General features: G+C 35.7%; 1 protein-coding gene across 3 annotated transcripts; it reads right to left on the bottom strand.

Annotated features, from left to right (window-relative positions):
* Positions 1-3,796: 3,796 nt before the first annotated feature.
* LOC141332076 (phospholipid scramblase 2-like) lies at positions 3,797-15,462 on the bottom strand. Of its 3 annotated transcripts, none has more exons than XM_073837164.1 (9): positions 15,259-15,462; positions 14,586-14,678; positions 9,716-9,925; positions 9,440-9,522; positions 9,118-9,160; positions 8,087-8,307; positions 7,420-7,581; positions 7,144-7,308; positions 3,797-5,186 (listed from the first exon to the last, which is right to left on the bottom strand). In XM_073837164.1, the coding sequence occupies exons 2-9, from the start codon at positions 14,596-14,598 to the stop codon at positions 5,127-5,129; spliced, it is 957 nt and encodes a 318-aa protein (XP_073693265.1). In that variant the 5' UTR covers positions 14,599-14,678; positions 15,259-15,462; the 3' UTR covers positions 3,797-5,126. The 3 variants fall into 3 exon arrangements, with proteins under 3 accessions (XP_073693265.1, XP_073693267.1, XP_073693266.1); XM_073837166.1 differs by lacking the exon at positions 15,259-15,462 and adding an exon at positions 14,864-14,905; XM_073837165.1 differs by lacking the exon at positions 15,259-15,462 and adding an exon at positions 14,796-14,843.
* Between the last annotated feature and the right edge of the window lie 2,218 nt (positions 15,463-17,680).

Raw genomic sequence — 17,680 nt, 5'->3', positions numbered from 1 at the left:
AACATGTTATTGCGCATTCCATTCCTCCATCTTCTTGATCTATTATTTTTTTACACACAAAAAAAATATTTTCTTGGGCATTCAAACATTTCAAATTACTACAAGATAAATTACTTAGCAGCAGGGTGTGTGTCACCTGATAAAAAACAGGCACATTAAAAAGATGACTGTTAACTGAATTAAAAATAATAATTAAAAATGTTAATATTAAACAAATAAAACTTAAAAAGTACCTGGTTCTGACATGCTGAAGACCTTTTGTTAGAGAAGCTGCACAGCCACTTTGGAGATGAAGGAGAAAAAAAAAAGCTTATTTGCAAATATGTGTGTCCAAATGAAGTCAAAAATTGAAGTTGCATCATTTCCAACAACTACAATGAGGTAAATTATCACCTTTAAACGATTAAAACTGAAAAAGAAAGTCTTACCTCTTGGGATGCTCCAAAAATGAGCTCTCTGTAAAGAAGTTCCTTGGTGATGAAATTTTTGTTAAGATAAAGGGATAAATAATATTTAGAAATGTTCTTCTGTTTAACACATGCAGTAACCTGTGTGTGTGTTGCGATCCCAAATATTTATTTGCGGTTTCTGTTCTGACAGTATCCCCTCCCCTTTTCTTACATATGTAAATTAACAACATGAGAAAGGTGTAACATTTATTAAAAAAAAAAAAAAAAAAAACTCTAACCTTAATGCCTCACACTACTAGTCCAAGCAGATAAAATGTAGGAGATTTTAACATATCTACAAACCACCTTTAGAGGTACAGTAGCTTTTGTTTAGTACAGTACCTTCAAAAAGACACCTTATTTACCCATATAGGTTTCATAACAGCATTAAGGGTGCATATTACTACTAATATACATATTAGGGTACTAATTTGCACGCTTTAGGGGTAAAGAGTGTACAGTCGTGGCCAAAAGTTGTGAGAATGACACAAATATTAGTTTTCACAAAGTTTGCTGCTAAACTGCTTTTAGATCTTTGTTTCAGTTGTTTCTGTGATGTACTGAAATATAATTACAAGCACTTCATACGTTTCAAAGGCTTTTATCGACAATTACATGACATTTATGCAAAGAGTCAGTATTTGCAGTGTTGGCCCTTTTTCAAGACCTCTGCAATTCAACTGGGCAATCAACTTCTGGGCCAAATCCTGACTGATAGCAACCCATTCTTTCATAATCACTTCTTGGAGTTTGTCAGAATTAGTGGGTTTTTGTTTGTCCACCCACCTCTTGAGGATTGACCACAAGTTCTCAATGGGATTAAGATCTGGGGAGTTCCAGGCCATGAACCCAAAATTTCAACGTTTCGGTCCCCGAGCCACTTAGTTATCACTTTTGCCTTATGGCACGGTGCTCCATCGTGCTGGAAAATTGCATTGTTCTTCACCAAACTGTTGTTGGATTGTTGGAAGAAGTTGCTGTTGGAGGGTGTTTTGGTACCATTCTTTATTCATGGCTGTGTTTTTGGTCAAAATTGTGAGTGAGCCCACTCCCTTGGATGAGAAGCAACCCCACACATGAATGGTCTCAGTATAAAAACTTAAGCAGCAACTTTTCCAATTTCCAATATTTATGTAATTCTCAAAACTTTTGGCCACGACTGTAGAAAGATATCCCTTTGATTTTTTTTCTATCTATCTATCTATCTATCTATCTATCTATCTATCTATCTATCATTATTGAGTATATTTTATGTAAATCTGATTTTGGTCTAATTATTTACCCAAAAAACTACAGAATGATTTATCTAATTATTTCATTTTTGTCATAATCCTGTAAAATTGGGAAAGCAGCTGTGTTAAAAAGTGTTACTGTGTTAGCTACTGTTGAATTTCCAAGCAGTATTAATGTGAATTGTTAAAAGAAAACAATAAAACAAAAAAAGTATTTGTTGAACTGTCTATTGTAAATGCTAATGTATATGTGTATTAAGGGGAGACACTGCAGGCAAAAAATACAGTTTTTTAATGCACCTGTCAAGTTTGAGATTTTGGGCTTTTTGGTTTTTCATAAAGTGTTTTTTCAGACTAGTGAAAAGAAAACATGGAAAAAGACACTGTTACGTGTTTCTTTTATAGCACTTTATCTATTTGTGTCAATAGATTTCAATATCAATAAAGATTTTTAAAGGGCGTTTTCTCAAAAAAATCCTATACTGAGCCATAAATCTGGTGCTACTTGGACACGTCATCAGTGAAGAACCCGGGGTCATAGGGTGTTTCGGGTCTTTAATCTTCATACACCCTCACCCGGGCCACCCAGCCGGGGGTGATCAGTCCCTGGCTTGTGTCCAAGTGGCCTGTCGCTCCACGGATCCCCCCTGCGGCCTCTAAGATGTTTCTGATGGCTTTTCTCAATAGCAGTCCTCTCACTCCAAGGAGTTTGAGGGTTCGCAGCAGTGAGTGGCCTGCGAAGCCTCAGCACCCGACCTCAACTGGCTCACAGCGGATTTTCCACCCGTTGTTCCGGCACTCCGAGCTGAGCTCTGCATACTTAGCCCTCTTCCGCTCATGGGCCTCTTCAATATGGTCTTCCCAGGGGACTGTCAGTTCCCACTTGCTTAGTAGACTCAGATGTTAGCACCATATCTGGGCGGAGAGAAGTGGCTGTGATGTTGCCTGGGAGTTTGAGCTGTCTTCCTAGGTCGACTTGAAGCTGCCAATCACGAGCGGTGGAGAGGAGCCCCCCTGTAGGCCTAGGCCGTTGGTGTTGTTCCTTCCGCCCAGCTCTAATGAAGGTGATCGTTTGTTTGGGGGCTGCCTGAGTCTTACTGTGCTGGATCGCTGTGCAGATGGAGTCCGCCAAAACCTTAAGCACCCGGTCATGGCGCCAGCGGTACCGCCCCTCCCCTAGAGCTTTCGAGCAGCTGCTCAAAATGTGCTCCAGGGTGCCCCTCTTCTGGCACAGCTTGCACTCAGGAGTGTCTGCCAGGCCCCAAGTGTGCAGGTTGGCTGGGCTTGGGAGGATGTCGTAGACGGATTGGACAAGGAACTTGATCCGAAGTGGCTCAGCTTTCCAGAGATCTACATGTTCCCACCTGGTCCACGCTCCTTGTTTGGACATGGCGGCCATTTTGGTGTAGCGTTCTTCCTCCACCTCTACTCGTATCTCATCCTGAATCAGTCTGCGCCTCTCTTTTCCACGAGCCAGATTGTAACGTGGCCTGGGAAAACAAACGAAACCTGCTCGTCCCGTCGCCACAGAGCCCACCAGCGTTTTGTGCCTTAGTCACACCTCAGCTTTAGTGACGGCTTCTTGCGCCTGCCACTTCCTCCCGGTCTTCTTTTTCCCTACATTTTTATTCCTGTCTATATTCTGAAGGTTTTTACAGAGGGATTTGTTCATATATAATTTGCTTGATTTTATACAACATTTTATTCCATTTTATTCCCTAAAAACTGTAATATATATATATATATATATATATATATATATATATTTAATTATAAAAATTACTATATATTTTTTTCTGCCTGTTCTAAGAACATGTAAAAAAAATTATTATGTCTCATCTGCATATTAAAACCTAACATTTAAAAAAAACCTTGTAATACAAATAATGTTTGCAATTAACTGTTAACTATTTTTGCTGATTTTGCTTAAAAAGAATGACAGAGATTATTGTTTTTAGATAAGGTTAGGTATTGCAAGATTGTGAATGATAATTGAATGATAATTATCTTTAGCCTACATCTAAAGTCCTTTATTTAGCTACTATAATAGAGGTTCAGGAAAAATGTGTATGTTTTTGGCTTTTTCCTATAATATAATCACACAAACCACCAACATAACAATATTACACATTTATTATGTTTAATGTTATTCTAATATAACATATTATAGAAATAAATACAAACATGTACACAAGAAGACACATTTGCATGTATATTTAGCTATATTGATTATGCATGGGGAGACAGTAGAGGATTGTAACACTACTAATTGAACAAATTAGCTGGATGGAACATTTGATTAACAAAATAAATGTTATCTGTCACTGTTACATTTAACCATGTTAGTGATACAAAGTTCAGGAAACAAGTTTAATTTGCAGCATATAAATGTGGGAAAATTATATCAAAATTAGAAATACATAGTGACCAATACATAGATGTTAAAAAGTGTCTCAACACTCTTCTGACTGTATATTTTCATAATGTTATATATCCTATATATTCTCTTACTGATACAAGGCCAGTCTCTATAACTACTACCTAGGACAAAAATGTCATCATATGGTATGTAATGAAAGTTATGAAAATTTGAATATTAAAGTATATTAATAGGACTTTTTAGAAATGTTTCCTTAATTTCCGTGTGTGTTTCATGCTACACATAGTTTTAATTGGCAAATAATCAATATTTAACATCATCCTAAGAATTAAGAGCGACTCAATGGGAAGCTGGCCTTTATAAGCCAACAAGCGCCCCCTGTCGGACACTCTTTCTTCACACTCGGACAAAAAACAAAACAAAACAAAACAGCTATTAGTAACAACTTGGCATTATACTCATTTTAAGTCACTGATCTATACACACAGAAAATCATGCAACTACTTGCTTGTTTTTTCCTTTTTTTAGGCTGTTGCCAGAGTCAGTAACATGCATGTAACCCTCAACATCATGCATTATTTGGCTGTATGAACATCCATATGTTTTAACTAAAATGCTTTGCATTTAACAAAATAAATCTGAATTTCCATCTAAACGACTGAAAAAAAATATACTTTATGCATTAGATAAGTCTAGAAAAACATGCTTAATGTTGTATGTTACAGTTAATTTCTAATAAAAAGTTTAAAGTAACAAAGATGTGAATGTTAGTTGCCTGTATTACTGTAACAGTATTTTGTAATTATTATAGGCTATGACTGTTTAAAAGGCACTCATGATATTTCACCTGTCACTGTAAATATTGCTGGTCACATGAACACTACAAAATGACCTTGAACGTCCACTGCAGTGCCAGCTGTCTATGGCTTTGGTTGCAGGAAATAATAGAAGTCCAGACTCAAACGTCGTCCACAGAATGTAAGAATTTCATCAGTTTAAAAAAAGGCTCGAAAGATGATGTGAGTTAGTGGAAAAAGTTATTTCATATGTAACTTATCAGGAGCTCTAAGAGAATACAGTATTGCGCTGGTTTGTGTCTCCCACTTTTTCAAAGAACATGAAATCCTATGAAAGAAAAAGAGAACAAAGATCAAAGTCAGTACAGAATCTAGTAACTTATAGGAACTACCCATCATGACGGTTCCTGAGAACTAAATTTCCCCCCAGGGCCATTTTCCTGATTGTATTCGCACTGCCAACAGAAACTCTGAAGTGACGTAAGCTGGCTAACAGCAACATCATTTCAGCGTGGCATTCAACAACATAAACAACAGAAGAATGGAGGACGCCATGTTCGGAGATGTTTTTAATGTGTATACTGGGTTTGGTGATAACAGATAGAATGTAGACGAATAAGTTATTCAATATAAAGGTGAAATTAGAGGGCTACAAGACCCATGATCGAGGCTGAGAAAAGAGCAGAATGCCATAGACAAAGGCGACAGGTAAATGCCGTTAACATGAACTTTCTTTATGTTTATGTCTTGTAATGATTTAAAAATTGTTGTGTGATTACACAGGTTTTTAAAAATGGTAGGTGCCTGTCTTTTTCCACATGTATTTGTCCATTCAGCGTACACTGCGTCTGCGTAGTTCCTATAGAATTGTTTTAGACCCTACTCTGAAATAGGAAATTATTTTGTTTCCTCCAGAAGGACTTCCTAGAACTAAAATTGTTCTTAGTTCCTCTGGTGCAAAAAAAAACAGGTACTTTCTCCAATGGTTCCACAAACTATGAAAAGTTCCTCCGGAGCGAATGCCTCTTATACAATCTTAAAAATAAAGGTTTCAAAAGGGTGTTTTTGCAGTGATGCCATAGAAGAACCTTTTTAGGTTTCCCAAAGAACCTTTCAGTGAACAGTTCCTAGAAGAACCATTTTAAAGATCAATTTAAAAATCTAAAGTACCTTTTCTGCATTTGAAAGGTTCCATGGATGTTCAAGGTTCTTCATACAACAACTGATGCCAATAAAACCCTTTTTAAGATTGTAAGTAACTTTGCAACTACATTTCAACTACCAGTCGTTAGAGTATTAGTAGACTTTAATTTAAGTGCTATAACACTTTATTTTAATGCTCCCAACATTCTACCAAAGTAAATTTGCAAGGACAGTACATGTCAATTTATTCTAATAATCCTAACCGAATGGTCTACTAAAACTCAATTATGAGAGTTAACACTCAGTTGCAAATTAATTCAAGTTAGCTGGCATGTATTTGCAAAGTTACTTATAGTTGATTGAATGTCTACTTTGGAGTATTAAAAGTGTAACCTATTATTTTTATATTGGCACCATATACTTGATTATTTCTAGAAAAAAAAAAAAGAGATAGCTTGCTGTTGACTTTGAGTACATGAATCTAAGTTTCTTTAAGATCTATCTATATTATATATATATATATATATATATATATATATTAGTGCTGTCAATTGATTACAAAAATAAACAAATTAAAAGTTCATGATTAATCCCACCTAACATTAAAGTTTTTATTTTAATGTTAATTATATATTGGAATAATTTCACATTTAACCTTTAAATGAATGTAGAAACAACATAAAGACAGTATATTTTTAATATGTGACCCTGGACAGAAGAAGTTGGAGCGCGCATCTGAAAAGTCTCCCATTTGATGTGGTGATCAAGACGTTCTGAGATTAAATAAATGCACTTCTTCTCAAGAAAAAAAAAAAAAAAAAGAGAGACAGAAGCAGCAGTTGTGAGTGGGGTGGCCAACCCTAGCCCCACCCCTGCGTTAAATATTTTTAACACCATTACACTAGAAAAATTAATCACCTGCCTTAACATACTAATTTTGACAGCACTAATATATTTATGTATATATCAATACTGGAAAAAAGGAAAGTAGCCTCACACTCATATCCAAGAGAGAATTTATGAATTGATGGGTTGTGGTTGCATAAGGGTTAGAGATCTGTGGCATTGTAATGCCCTCAAAGGCATTTTGAAGCATTCAGACTATTATGGATCATTAAATGTTTTATTAGCTTAATACTCACAATCAGGAAGCAAGCGCCCATAAGTACAGCCTTCATCTTAACATCCATGTCCATAGGGAACTGAATGCCAAAGTTGTCAGTATCAGTGAAGACTTCCTTTAATAGACCACTCCACTGCTTACTGATTCGACCGATTGGCTTCCCAGTACCATCTTTGCCTTTGAGCTAAAGAAAGAAGTACAAATTTATGGTTAGAAACACAAATCTGCCAATTTTAAAATGATTGTTTACCTTCATATTTGTATATTAACAAAGCAAGAACATGTCAACAGTCACCTCAAAGTTCACATCACCACAGCAGTTACATGCCAAGCAGGGCCCCTCGAGCTTCATCATAGTCTCCTTGTTTGCCCCCTGGATGGAGAATTTTGGATAACAGGGGTGCCAGTCCTGCTTCACATATCCTACAGTCGTTCCCGGGGGTGCCTGTACCTCCATCTGTAGGTGAAATATTGCATTTATAGTCATAACAAATTAGAAATGGCACAGAAATGCCCAAATTGATTTCTAAGCAAGCAGCTATGGGTGCATACATACACTGAATTACTGTTCATTGGAATAAATTAAAATGAAATTTCTAGCAGCTACTGCACCAGTTGTCAATCACACAATGCTTCAGAAATCATTCTAATATGCTGATTTGGTGCTCAAGAAACATTTCTTATTATCAAAGTATTTTGAATAAAACAGCATTTATATAAAAAAAAAAAAAAAAAAAAAAACTGATCGCAGCTAAACTAAATGAACTGCATGACTGCTGACTCCTTGCAAAGACATAGAGTCGTATGTCCACACTGACTCTATGCCATTTTTAACTCATAAGCCACACACGTTCATGTCAGTAGATCACACAGCATGTCCTACAGATGAGTCACTGGCTGAATCTCAACCACACCCCCAGGTCCTGTAGCATGATTTCAGGTTTTTGTGACATCCATTATACCTCTTGCAGGCAGCAGGGGCACCAACAGGAGACACAACGGAAAGGTCTGATCAGTCGTATGACCTCTCGATCGGCGTTGTCTTTGATCTTCATGTCAAAGCTTCGGAGGGCACCACAGCAGTTGCGTGTACAGCAGTCATTTTTTTCTTTGGCAGAATAGATCTTTTGACCGAGGCTGTTCTTGATCTCATACTGGTTGTTGGTCTCAAAGCCAATGATTGCTGTAGAAGACCAAAAAGCACAGAAATGTGAAATGTTTCCAATGAAACCAATGAGTCACTAGTTTAAAAAAAAGTAGCAAGCAAATACAGTTGAGGTCAAAAGTTTAAATACACCTTGCAGAATCTGCAAAATGTTAATTATTTTAGCAAAATAAGAGGGATCATACAAAATGCATGTTATTTTTTATTTCGTACTTACCTGAATAAGATATTTCACATTAAAGACAAAAACAATAGTTGAATTTATAAAAATGACCCCGTTCAAAAGTTTACATACACTTGATTTTTAACACTGTGTTGTTATCTGAATGATCCACAGCTGTTTTTTTGTTTGTTGTTGTTTAGTGATAGTTGTTCATGAGTCCCTTGTTTGTCCTGAACAGTTAAACTGCCCACTGTTCTTTAGAAAAATCCTTCAGGTTCCACAAATTTTTTCGTTTTTCAGCATTTTTGTGTATTTGAACCCTTTTGAGTGTATTTCAAACCCTTTTTGAGATTCACACTGAGGGACTTTAACTGTTCAGGACAAACAAGGGACTCATTAACAACTATCACTAAACAAAAAAAACAGTTGTGGATCAACACAGTATTGAAAATCAAGTGTATGCAATTTATAAACGGGGGAAATTCAACCATTATTTTCTCTTGTGGGCTATATGTAAACGTCTTTTATGTGAAATATCTTATTCAGGTCAGTAAATAAATAAAAAATATGATTAATTTTGTATGGTCCCTCTTATTTTTGTAAAAGCAAGGTATATGTAAATGTTTGACTTTAACTTTACACAAAATACACCACAGAAGACTCACCCTCTAACAACTCCACTTTCTGATGAATAAGGATCTGATCAATCTGAAATACAAAGAGTATACCAGTTAACAAGACTTACAGAAGTAAAATCCAGAGAAGGTTGTATTTACAAGTTAATATCACATTTGTACACATTTTGTAAATGCAACTTAGCTAGGTTTACTGTGAATTTAAAAAACAATTACATACAATTTTTTTAGGGATTGTCCCCAACTCTGAAACTCCCAAGTTTCTCCACTCATAATCACGACTTTACATTCAATTTGTAAACACAAGTTTTCCAAATATTTGACTTTGAATGTACCAAAAGACATGGCAAACCTGAGTGAGGTACTCTAGACCAGGTGGTACTCCAGCAGCCACTGGTGCAGAAACTGGTGAAGCCATAGGTGCTGCCATGGGTGCTAGAGAAGGTTATGAAGAAGATCATCAGGCACAAACCATCATTAGCTTCATAAGAACTAATCTCTTTCTTTCATTTTATTCATCTGTGGACTCTGTGATCACTTTGCTTAACACTTTTCCCCACTTACCATTTGTTTACCATTTACCTACTGGCATTGTTTGTAAATTAAGTGTAAATTTAGACATGTTTACCTCCATACGGTTGGCCTTGGTGAGATGCTGGACTGACTGGACCAGGCTGATACATGATTGGCTGATCTGGAACTGGCTGGTATCCTACTTGGAACCCTACAGGTGGGGCCGCTTGTCCAGGATCTCCATATCCTCCCATGGGATAGGGGGGCATGGAGTGTCCACCTGGCTGGGGCATGGGATAAGGAGTCTGGTGTGGAGATGGGTAACCTGGAATAAAACAATTTAATAAGCAAAGAGAGAAATAATATAATCTTAGTAAAATGCTTCAGATGAGATATATTAGGCAATGTTGTTAAAATAAATATAAATATATATATATTTAATTACACAGATGCTACATTTGTAGGGATGTTTTGTTAAGATTGAGTTATTGCTTGGTTTGTGTATATTTTTGGACGCTTTGCTCGTTTGCATCATTCTTGAAGTCAGAATCTCCACATTTTGTTTTCTTTAAACCACTCTGTTGTAGATTTCCTCCTGCCTGTATTTTGTTTCTTAGCGTAAGCCAGCCTTTTTTTGAGTCTTAAATCATACACAGATGCCCTGACATGCTGTTGGAATGCATTGTTCAATTTAAGCTGAAATTCCACCATGCCTCACCACTGGGATATGACCTGGATTGATTGCATAATGACTGGAACAACTGACTGATTTAAGTTTTAATGAATAAAGAAACACAGATTTATATGTATGGATGCATGTATGTTAGGAAATTCTTGCAAGACAAGAGATCATATAGGCCTCTCATGTTCTGTGGGATGGATCTATTTTGGACTGCAGCATACATGTGAGGCATTCCAATGGAAAAAGGTATAAAAATAGCCACCAATTACGAGAAGGGGTCATAAATAATTCATTGAAACAATATTGATGATTTGCAGTAGTTATCTACAGTATAGTAATGTTGTGAATGCATGTAATTGTATTTAAATATTTAGCATCTTCCCTTTCTCACATTAGCTCATACACATCATATAGATGTGTCAGCATTAAGGGCAAATATGTAATTTCTGGATAGCTGGATAATAAACTATATATTTTATTATACGTGACCCTGGACCATAAAACCAGTCTTAAGTAGCATGGGTATATTTGTAGCAATAGCCAAAAATACATTGTATGGGTCAAAATGATCCATTTTTCTTTTATGCCAAAAATTAGGGATGCACGATATGTATCGGTCGATAACTTGCACGTTTTGTCAGTAAAGCCGGTTCTGTAATCAGCGGTAAATGCCATCAGGTGCGTGATTTCACGTTGAGCCGTATATACACTACACACAGCCGTTGTTTACAGACGAGCTGCGCACATTCACACTGATAATGAACATTGCTATGTGCAGCTCGTCGGTAAACAACGGCTGTGTGTAGTGTATATACGGCTCAACGTGAAATCACGCACCTGATGGCATTTACCGCTGATTACAGAACCGGCTTTACTGACAAAACGCGCAAGCATGATCGACCGATTGGTATCGGTGCATCCCTACCAAAAATCATTAGGATATTTTCCTACCGTAAATATATCAAAACTCAATGTTTGATTAGTAATATGCATTGCTAAGAACTTCATTTGGACAACTTTAAAGGCGATTTTCTCAATATTTTGCACCCTCAGATTCCAGATTTTCAAATAGTTGTATCTCGGCCAAATATTGTCCTATCCTAACAAACCATATATCAAGAATATATCAGCTTACAGATGATAATCTCAATTAATAAATTGTTAATTAATTGTTAATTAATAAAGTATAAATCTCAATTTCACAAAATTTACCCTTATGGCTGGTTTTGTGGTCCAGGGTCACATATTAAAAATGTATTATTAATTATAGTCACTTTTTCAGATTATTTTTTTTTGTTTAAGTCGAGTGTTTGTCACATTCTGGGTAAGCAATAGTGGTGACAACCTTACGAAAATGAACGAAATGGTCTTATTATAGTAAAATTGTAGTAACCATGTTTTTTTTTGGCATATTGACAACCATTTGTATAACCACAGTTTACCTACAAACACCCAATACCATGGTTTAACTATAGTTAGTGTAGCATACCCATGGCTCATTTGTAGTTACCATGGTTTTACTATAGTAACCATGGTTTTTTTGGTTTTATTTGTAGTAAAACCATGGTTAATTTTCATAGGGGACGTTTTAAACCCTTAAACTATATAATACTATTATTTAAAAATAAGTAATAATATATTTCTGAACACCAACATTCAACTTTGCCATCACAGAAACAAATTACATTTAAAATACATTTATGTTAAGAAAAAAAAAGCTTTCACAGACTGCGAGTTTGCTTTCAGTTGAGGAACTTGCGACACTTCTTTGCCCCGCAGTTGCAAGGCAGCTTATTGCCTGGTTTGTATGTGGCAAAAATGACAATTTTTTTTTTTTTTTTTTTACAAAAAAAATACTATTTTAATGTGTTTTTGCTCAAATAAATGCAGCCTTAGTGAGCATAACAGTCTTCAAAAACAACCCCAAACTTTCACCTCAGGAGTGAACACAGCAGGTGTAACTTAATATTTGACAAGTTTAACCCTCCCATTGAACCGATCCAAAACTGCCATTTTCATATGAAAAGACTCTTCATATAGGCCATTCAAATCGTTCACCAGCTATTTTGAAAAAAAAAAAAAAAAAGGCCATGAATTTGAATGGAATGAAACTCTCCCTCATCCAGGCATTGTCCAGACACAACCCTTAGCATTAGTGGGACATACAGATTTCGCGATAGGTGGCTAATTTAAAAAGCACAGATCTGCTGTCCTCTACATTATGGTGCCATCGAGAGAAATTTCAAACTTCTACTGTCATATAAACTCCCTTAAACACTCAACATTAAGGATGTAGTCTAATAAATTGTGTACCTCCATTATCTTACAGGCATGATCAGATATTATTATATATTCTATCTAGACAATGAGAAAGAAAATGCAAACTAGTGCACAAAAGAAAATGTCGTCAAGACTGACAGACATGAGGCACAGAAACCACAGTGCCTTTTTCTTGAGGATGTGGTCTATTAAATGGTGTACCTCCACTATCATACAGGCATGATCAGACATATATATTTTACCTAGACAATGAGACAGATCATGTAAACTGGTGCACAAAAGAAAATGTTGTCCATTCATGACTGACAGACATGAGGCACAGAAACAACAGTCCCTTTCATTGCCAGCAGAGAGAAGCCCCTGCCATGCATCAACATGCCTAAGGTCCTAAAAACAAACATTTTACTTTGGGGGACAAAGTGGAGTTTTTTTTAGTAAAACTAAAACTGGTTTTATTATGTAGTTAAAATTTCCCTCAACAATCCCTGCCCACTTACACAGGGGAATCATTGAATTAAGAGATCATTGATCGAGGCACACAGAATTCATTCACATTTCTTGCTGGTAAATCTATGAAGCTTACTGATGAATGGCAAAGGCGTTCTTTGGTAATAAGTGTTCATTGTGAAATGTACGTTTCATTGTTTGTTTCTTGTGTTTTAAAGATATTTAAAGTAAAAAAAAAAAAATCCCTGTTTGTTTCTGGGTCGTCTGGCAGACCAACTGAACTCACATTGAATCTGAGCTCTCAATCGTTGCTAATTTGATTCTCAAGACCTGCCACATGGAATTGCATCCCGCATCCATCATGCTATCTTACTGTTCATGGTCACGTGCACGTTGCTCAAAGTAAAAAACCTCTCAAGTCATTTAGCATTTAGACTTGCTCAATAAATTCAGTCATGACGCCTGCAGACATCCACCATTCCGCTCAAAATTAAAAGGATTTAAATGTTTATAGTGCTAAATCATAAGAAAATCTGAATAACGCGTGACAAATATGATGCAAGTTCCTGAAAGGATTTTGAAACAAAGAACATAGGAATCTTTCTGGCAGAAAATGTGTGTATTTTGAAAGCAAACCAATTTCTGGATAACAGTGCTGCATAATTTCCTTATAAAAACCATTGTCATTTATGTCTTGTGATTGTATTTTCTGAACACTCCCATCTTGCCATTCCAGTTTTCCAGTGCTAAACATTGTTTGAGTCATTAACCAGGACAAAGGATGAGACAAGCCCTTTTGCAACACATTTTCTTTTCTTGAGTAATACATTAGATAAATGATTTACACATGAACATGACTGGAAAACATAAATCTGTAGTTTCGATCAAAATAATGAATGCTGTTTGTCCACCTCATCTGCTGAGTCTACTAGCCTGAATTCCCCAGCTTGTTAAAAACACAGTTGTTCCAAAGATGAAGGGGTTAATGGGCCTAATGGCATTAAGGAATCACTTGACTGCCATTTTAACAGCAAAATGCAAACCAGTGATTCGAATAGGCATATTTTGAAGTGAAAAAGTCTAAAGTGATGATTATCAGTTATCTGCTCTTAAGTGAGCACAGTCATACATTTACTCTTCACTGAGAGACGTCATCACTGATTTTCAGATGTAAGTTTTGTATGATCAGACAAAAATGTTGTACATTTCATTAATAGTGTAATAAAACTGGCAGACTAGCCAGTGGAAATCTATAAATGTGGAACACAGCCACTTTTGTAGGCTTCACTTCCTGCATTCCTTTCCCTCCTGACCTCTAGAGAAAATTCAAGTTTCCACCAAAACACACACCTTCATTTCAACAAGCGTGAAAACTGCACAAATCATGCTTGAGAGGAAAAATGTAAATAGACGGTGTAGTTTTCAACACAGTGATGGTAGACTTCACGACTGAGTAGGTGCTGTAGGGCAACTATTGCAAAACTCACTAGTTGTTTAAAACATTAACTTACATGCTACTTAAACACAAACATGCTCTATTGCATTTGAATGAAAAACAAAAACAGCTTATGATTACCTGGGCCAGACATGTTGAATTTTCAGAGCCAACGTCCGTCTATCAGCAAGCACCACGTTCACAATGTGGGCGAAGAATGAACTTGAGTTTGCGCTGGAAACAAGCAGAACAGGTCCAAATGAAATGAAGCTAAGCTTCAAATGATAAGACCAATGTTTGAACGTTCAGGCAGTATTTTAAAGGAAATATGAAGAAATACGCAAACTCAACCGGATATTACAGAAAAACCGTCGGCTGGATACGTGCCAAGCGTTTAATTCTTGTTTAGAGTACTGTACCTTTAGTGCTTAGTTTTTATGCAAGAAACATACTGAAGCAATAACACCATGACGTCAGGTCAAGTGGGTGTGGCGACGGTAAGATTGCAGATCTTGTGGGGGTCAAACACGCAAATTTTTTTCACAAAGACAACAGCAAATATGGCCAAGGATTCGCGAAGAAAACAAATGAAAAAGGAAAATTGAATGGAAATAGGTTAGAATGAAAAAAAATGCTTAATGCACAAAGATTCTTGTTATACGAAATTAATTACGATTATCACTTTCTCCGCTGTGTATCTATTATAATAGCAATCTAGCATACACAATTACTGCAGAACGGTATTAAAACATACTCTATATAGCCGAGATTTCGAAAAAGGGGGAAATAATCCACCATGAAAACTCTCACTTACATCTCAGCTCTTGAAAGGCAGGTTTGATACTCCTCAAACAAGCCTTTGGCAACAAATTCTCCACAGAGCAAGTCTTGTTGCAGTGGTTGTATGGAAAAATAAAGTTTTCTTTGTCCTTTACTTTCGCTTTCCGCTTTCACGATAAAAAAGACACAAAGCGTGTAAAACAGAAAGCGTTTAAACACTACGCCCAGACATGAAGCCTTCGCTTTCTCTATGATTCTCCTCCCCTTTTATATGACGCATTAGATTAGAAACCTGAGAAAGCCACAAGACTTCAATTAAGCAACAAGATTATCATTTAAAAAGAAAACGAGGAAGTTATTGTATTTTTAGCAATGTTGAGTAACTGAAGTAATGAGAAGTTTGGAAAGTTCCTTTTTTAGTAAGTTGTTTATGTACAATTAAGCTATAGCCTGCTACCCAATAGCAGAGATCTCAAACCCAGTACAGTGAGTTTGACGGCTCTGTTGCACTTTAACTTCCTGACCCCCATTCGTGAAAACCACAAAACAGCCAAAACACCATAAATAGCCTTTTGCAACACCTACAATCTGTTCTGAAATGCCACACAATGTGTTCAAATAATGGAGGCGTTTTGTGTGCAACACGTTGTTCTTAAAGCCTTTGGGTTTTCATAACTCGATGAAAAAATTAAATTATTCACTAAATAAACAGCACACCGCTATATCCTCAAAGTCATGGCTTACTGGTCAAAACATGGTTACTAAATACTTTAATCCTCTTGGCAAGCAGTGGAAACTTGAGGTTTTGGTTACTAATATTTACTTTAACACGTCATTGATCTCCCCCGTCAGGAGGCACAACTGAGCAGATTCTGAAATCTCATCTCCTATAGACAATAGCAGTTAATCATTTTTTCCATCAGCCTACACACATTCGTAAAATAACTGAATAGGGTGAGCTCAGGTAAAGTGGACCACTTTTTGTAAAACGTGTAATTTAAATACCTAAATGTTTATTTTATTGTATTTATTTTTTCTTTTGTTAACTTTAAGGTCCAGCTATAATATTCCAATTTAAATACATTTCAAATAAAGTGTTATTTTCAAGATACCAATCAACATTTTGAGGTCATGTGCTCCATACAAATTTATTACAGGTTATGAGTAAAATAAATCATGTGTAAATCCTCATCTAAATTTATGTGTGAAATTCCAAACAACTGAAAGAACATCTGATGAAATCCTAATATCAGCATATTCAGAGATCAGAATATTGATAAGATATATTTACTCGACAATATATTAATGATGTGACTATAACACAAAAAACACCAAATAGTCTAAAAAAGACGAACATTTTAAATGGTAACCATATGTGAAAATGTTTTTCTGTCTGTGCTCTCTAGACAATTTTTAACTGTGTCCATATTTTAAATCTTTATATTCTACATCAGTTTTTTTTTCTCCTCACATCCTTCCTTCACTCCACAGATTGAACTTCGACATCCTTTCTATTCTGTCGTTCCTTTCTTTTATCTCTGACTTGAATTCCTGACTTGCAGTCTCTAAAAAGTTAATTATTCTTGTCAACTATAAAATAACCAGTGAATGTCAATTTATTTAGTGAATTTAGGAATCATTACTACATTTTATATATTTTATAAATTTTATATATTGTACAAAAAAGATAAGACTGTGTTCAGGTTTTTGCCTGTTGAAATGAATATTTTTGTTATAGCACCACCTTGTGGCACTATTTGTAAAATTGACAATCACTTCTATACACACACACACACACACACACACACTTTTTACAAGTGAAATTACTGCAACCTTTTAATGGATTTTATCAGGTGATGTTTGACTATTGATAAAAAAAAACCTCTCATTTCAACTTCTCTAGTAACATTAAAATGAAAAATGTTTGCTGAAGAAATGTTTGCCCTAGAATCAAAATGTAGTTACTTTTTAGCTTTTCTGGTGCCTACATTTTGTGAAATGTCTTTTTTACTGTCTTATAAAAATGTTTTGTAACGTGTTTTGATGAATCAATATTTTTTGATAACCTTTTCAGGAGGGTTTGTATGGTGTTGATGACACATGGCAAAATTTTGTGTGGATTGGAGTAAAAGAAATTTTGAAAATGTGCTTTTTCAGAACATTCAGTAAGGTGGAAACGTTGCATGATGGAAATGGATAAGCATGTGATCATTTGATTCAAAAGTAGCAGGAAACAGAATCAGAGGAAATGTAGGCTATATATTTTATAATTTCTTAGTTCAGTCAAAATACTTTTTCACATTATGAAAATACAGCTACTTCAAGTCCTAATGAACAACACACTACTTCAACCTCTAAAGAAATTACAATGCAGATAAAAACCATGTAAAGAAAGAATTTACAAGACAGAAATTCACCACAAAATGTTACAGATTTTTTCAATTGCTAACAAGCAT

This window comes from Garra rufa, chromosome 3 (genome assembly GCF_049309525.1).
Source record: "Garra rufa chromosome 3, GarRuf1.0, whole genome shotgun sequence".
Taxonomy (NCBI): Eukaryota; Metazoa; Chordata; class Actinopteri; order Cypriniformes; family Cyprinidae; genus Garra; species Garra rufa.
This window is presented reverse-complemented; position numbering and strand designations above follow the sequence as displayed.

What these genes read in the sequence shown, in the direction of transcription:
- LOC141332076 (XM_073837164.1), bottom strand. An exon ending in CCAAGGCCAACCGTATGGAG is followed by an intron (nt 9,523 to 9,715) that starts GTAAACATGTCT and finishes AACCTTCTCTAG; the next exon opens with CACCCATGGCAGCACCTATG. An exon ending in GTGGTGATGTGAACTTTGAG is followed by an intron (nt 7,309 to 7,419) that starts GTGACTGTTGAC and finishes TTCTTTCTTTAG; the next exon opens with CTCAAAGGCAAAGATGGTAC.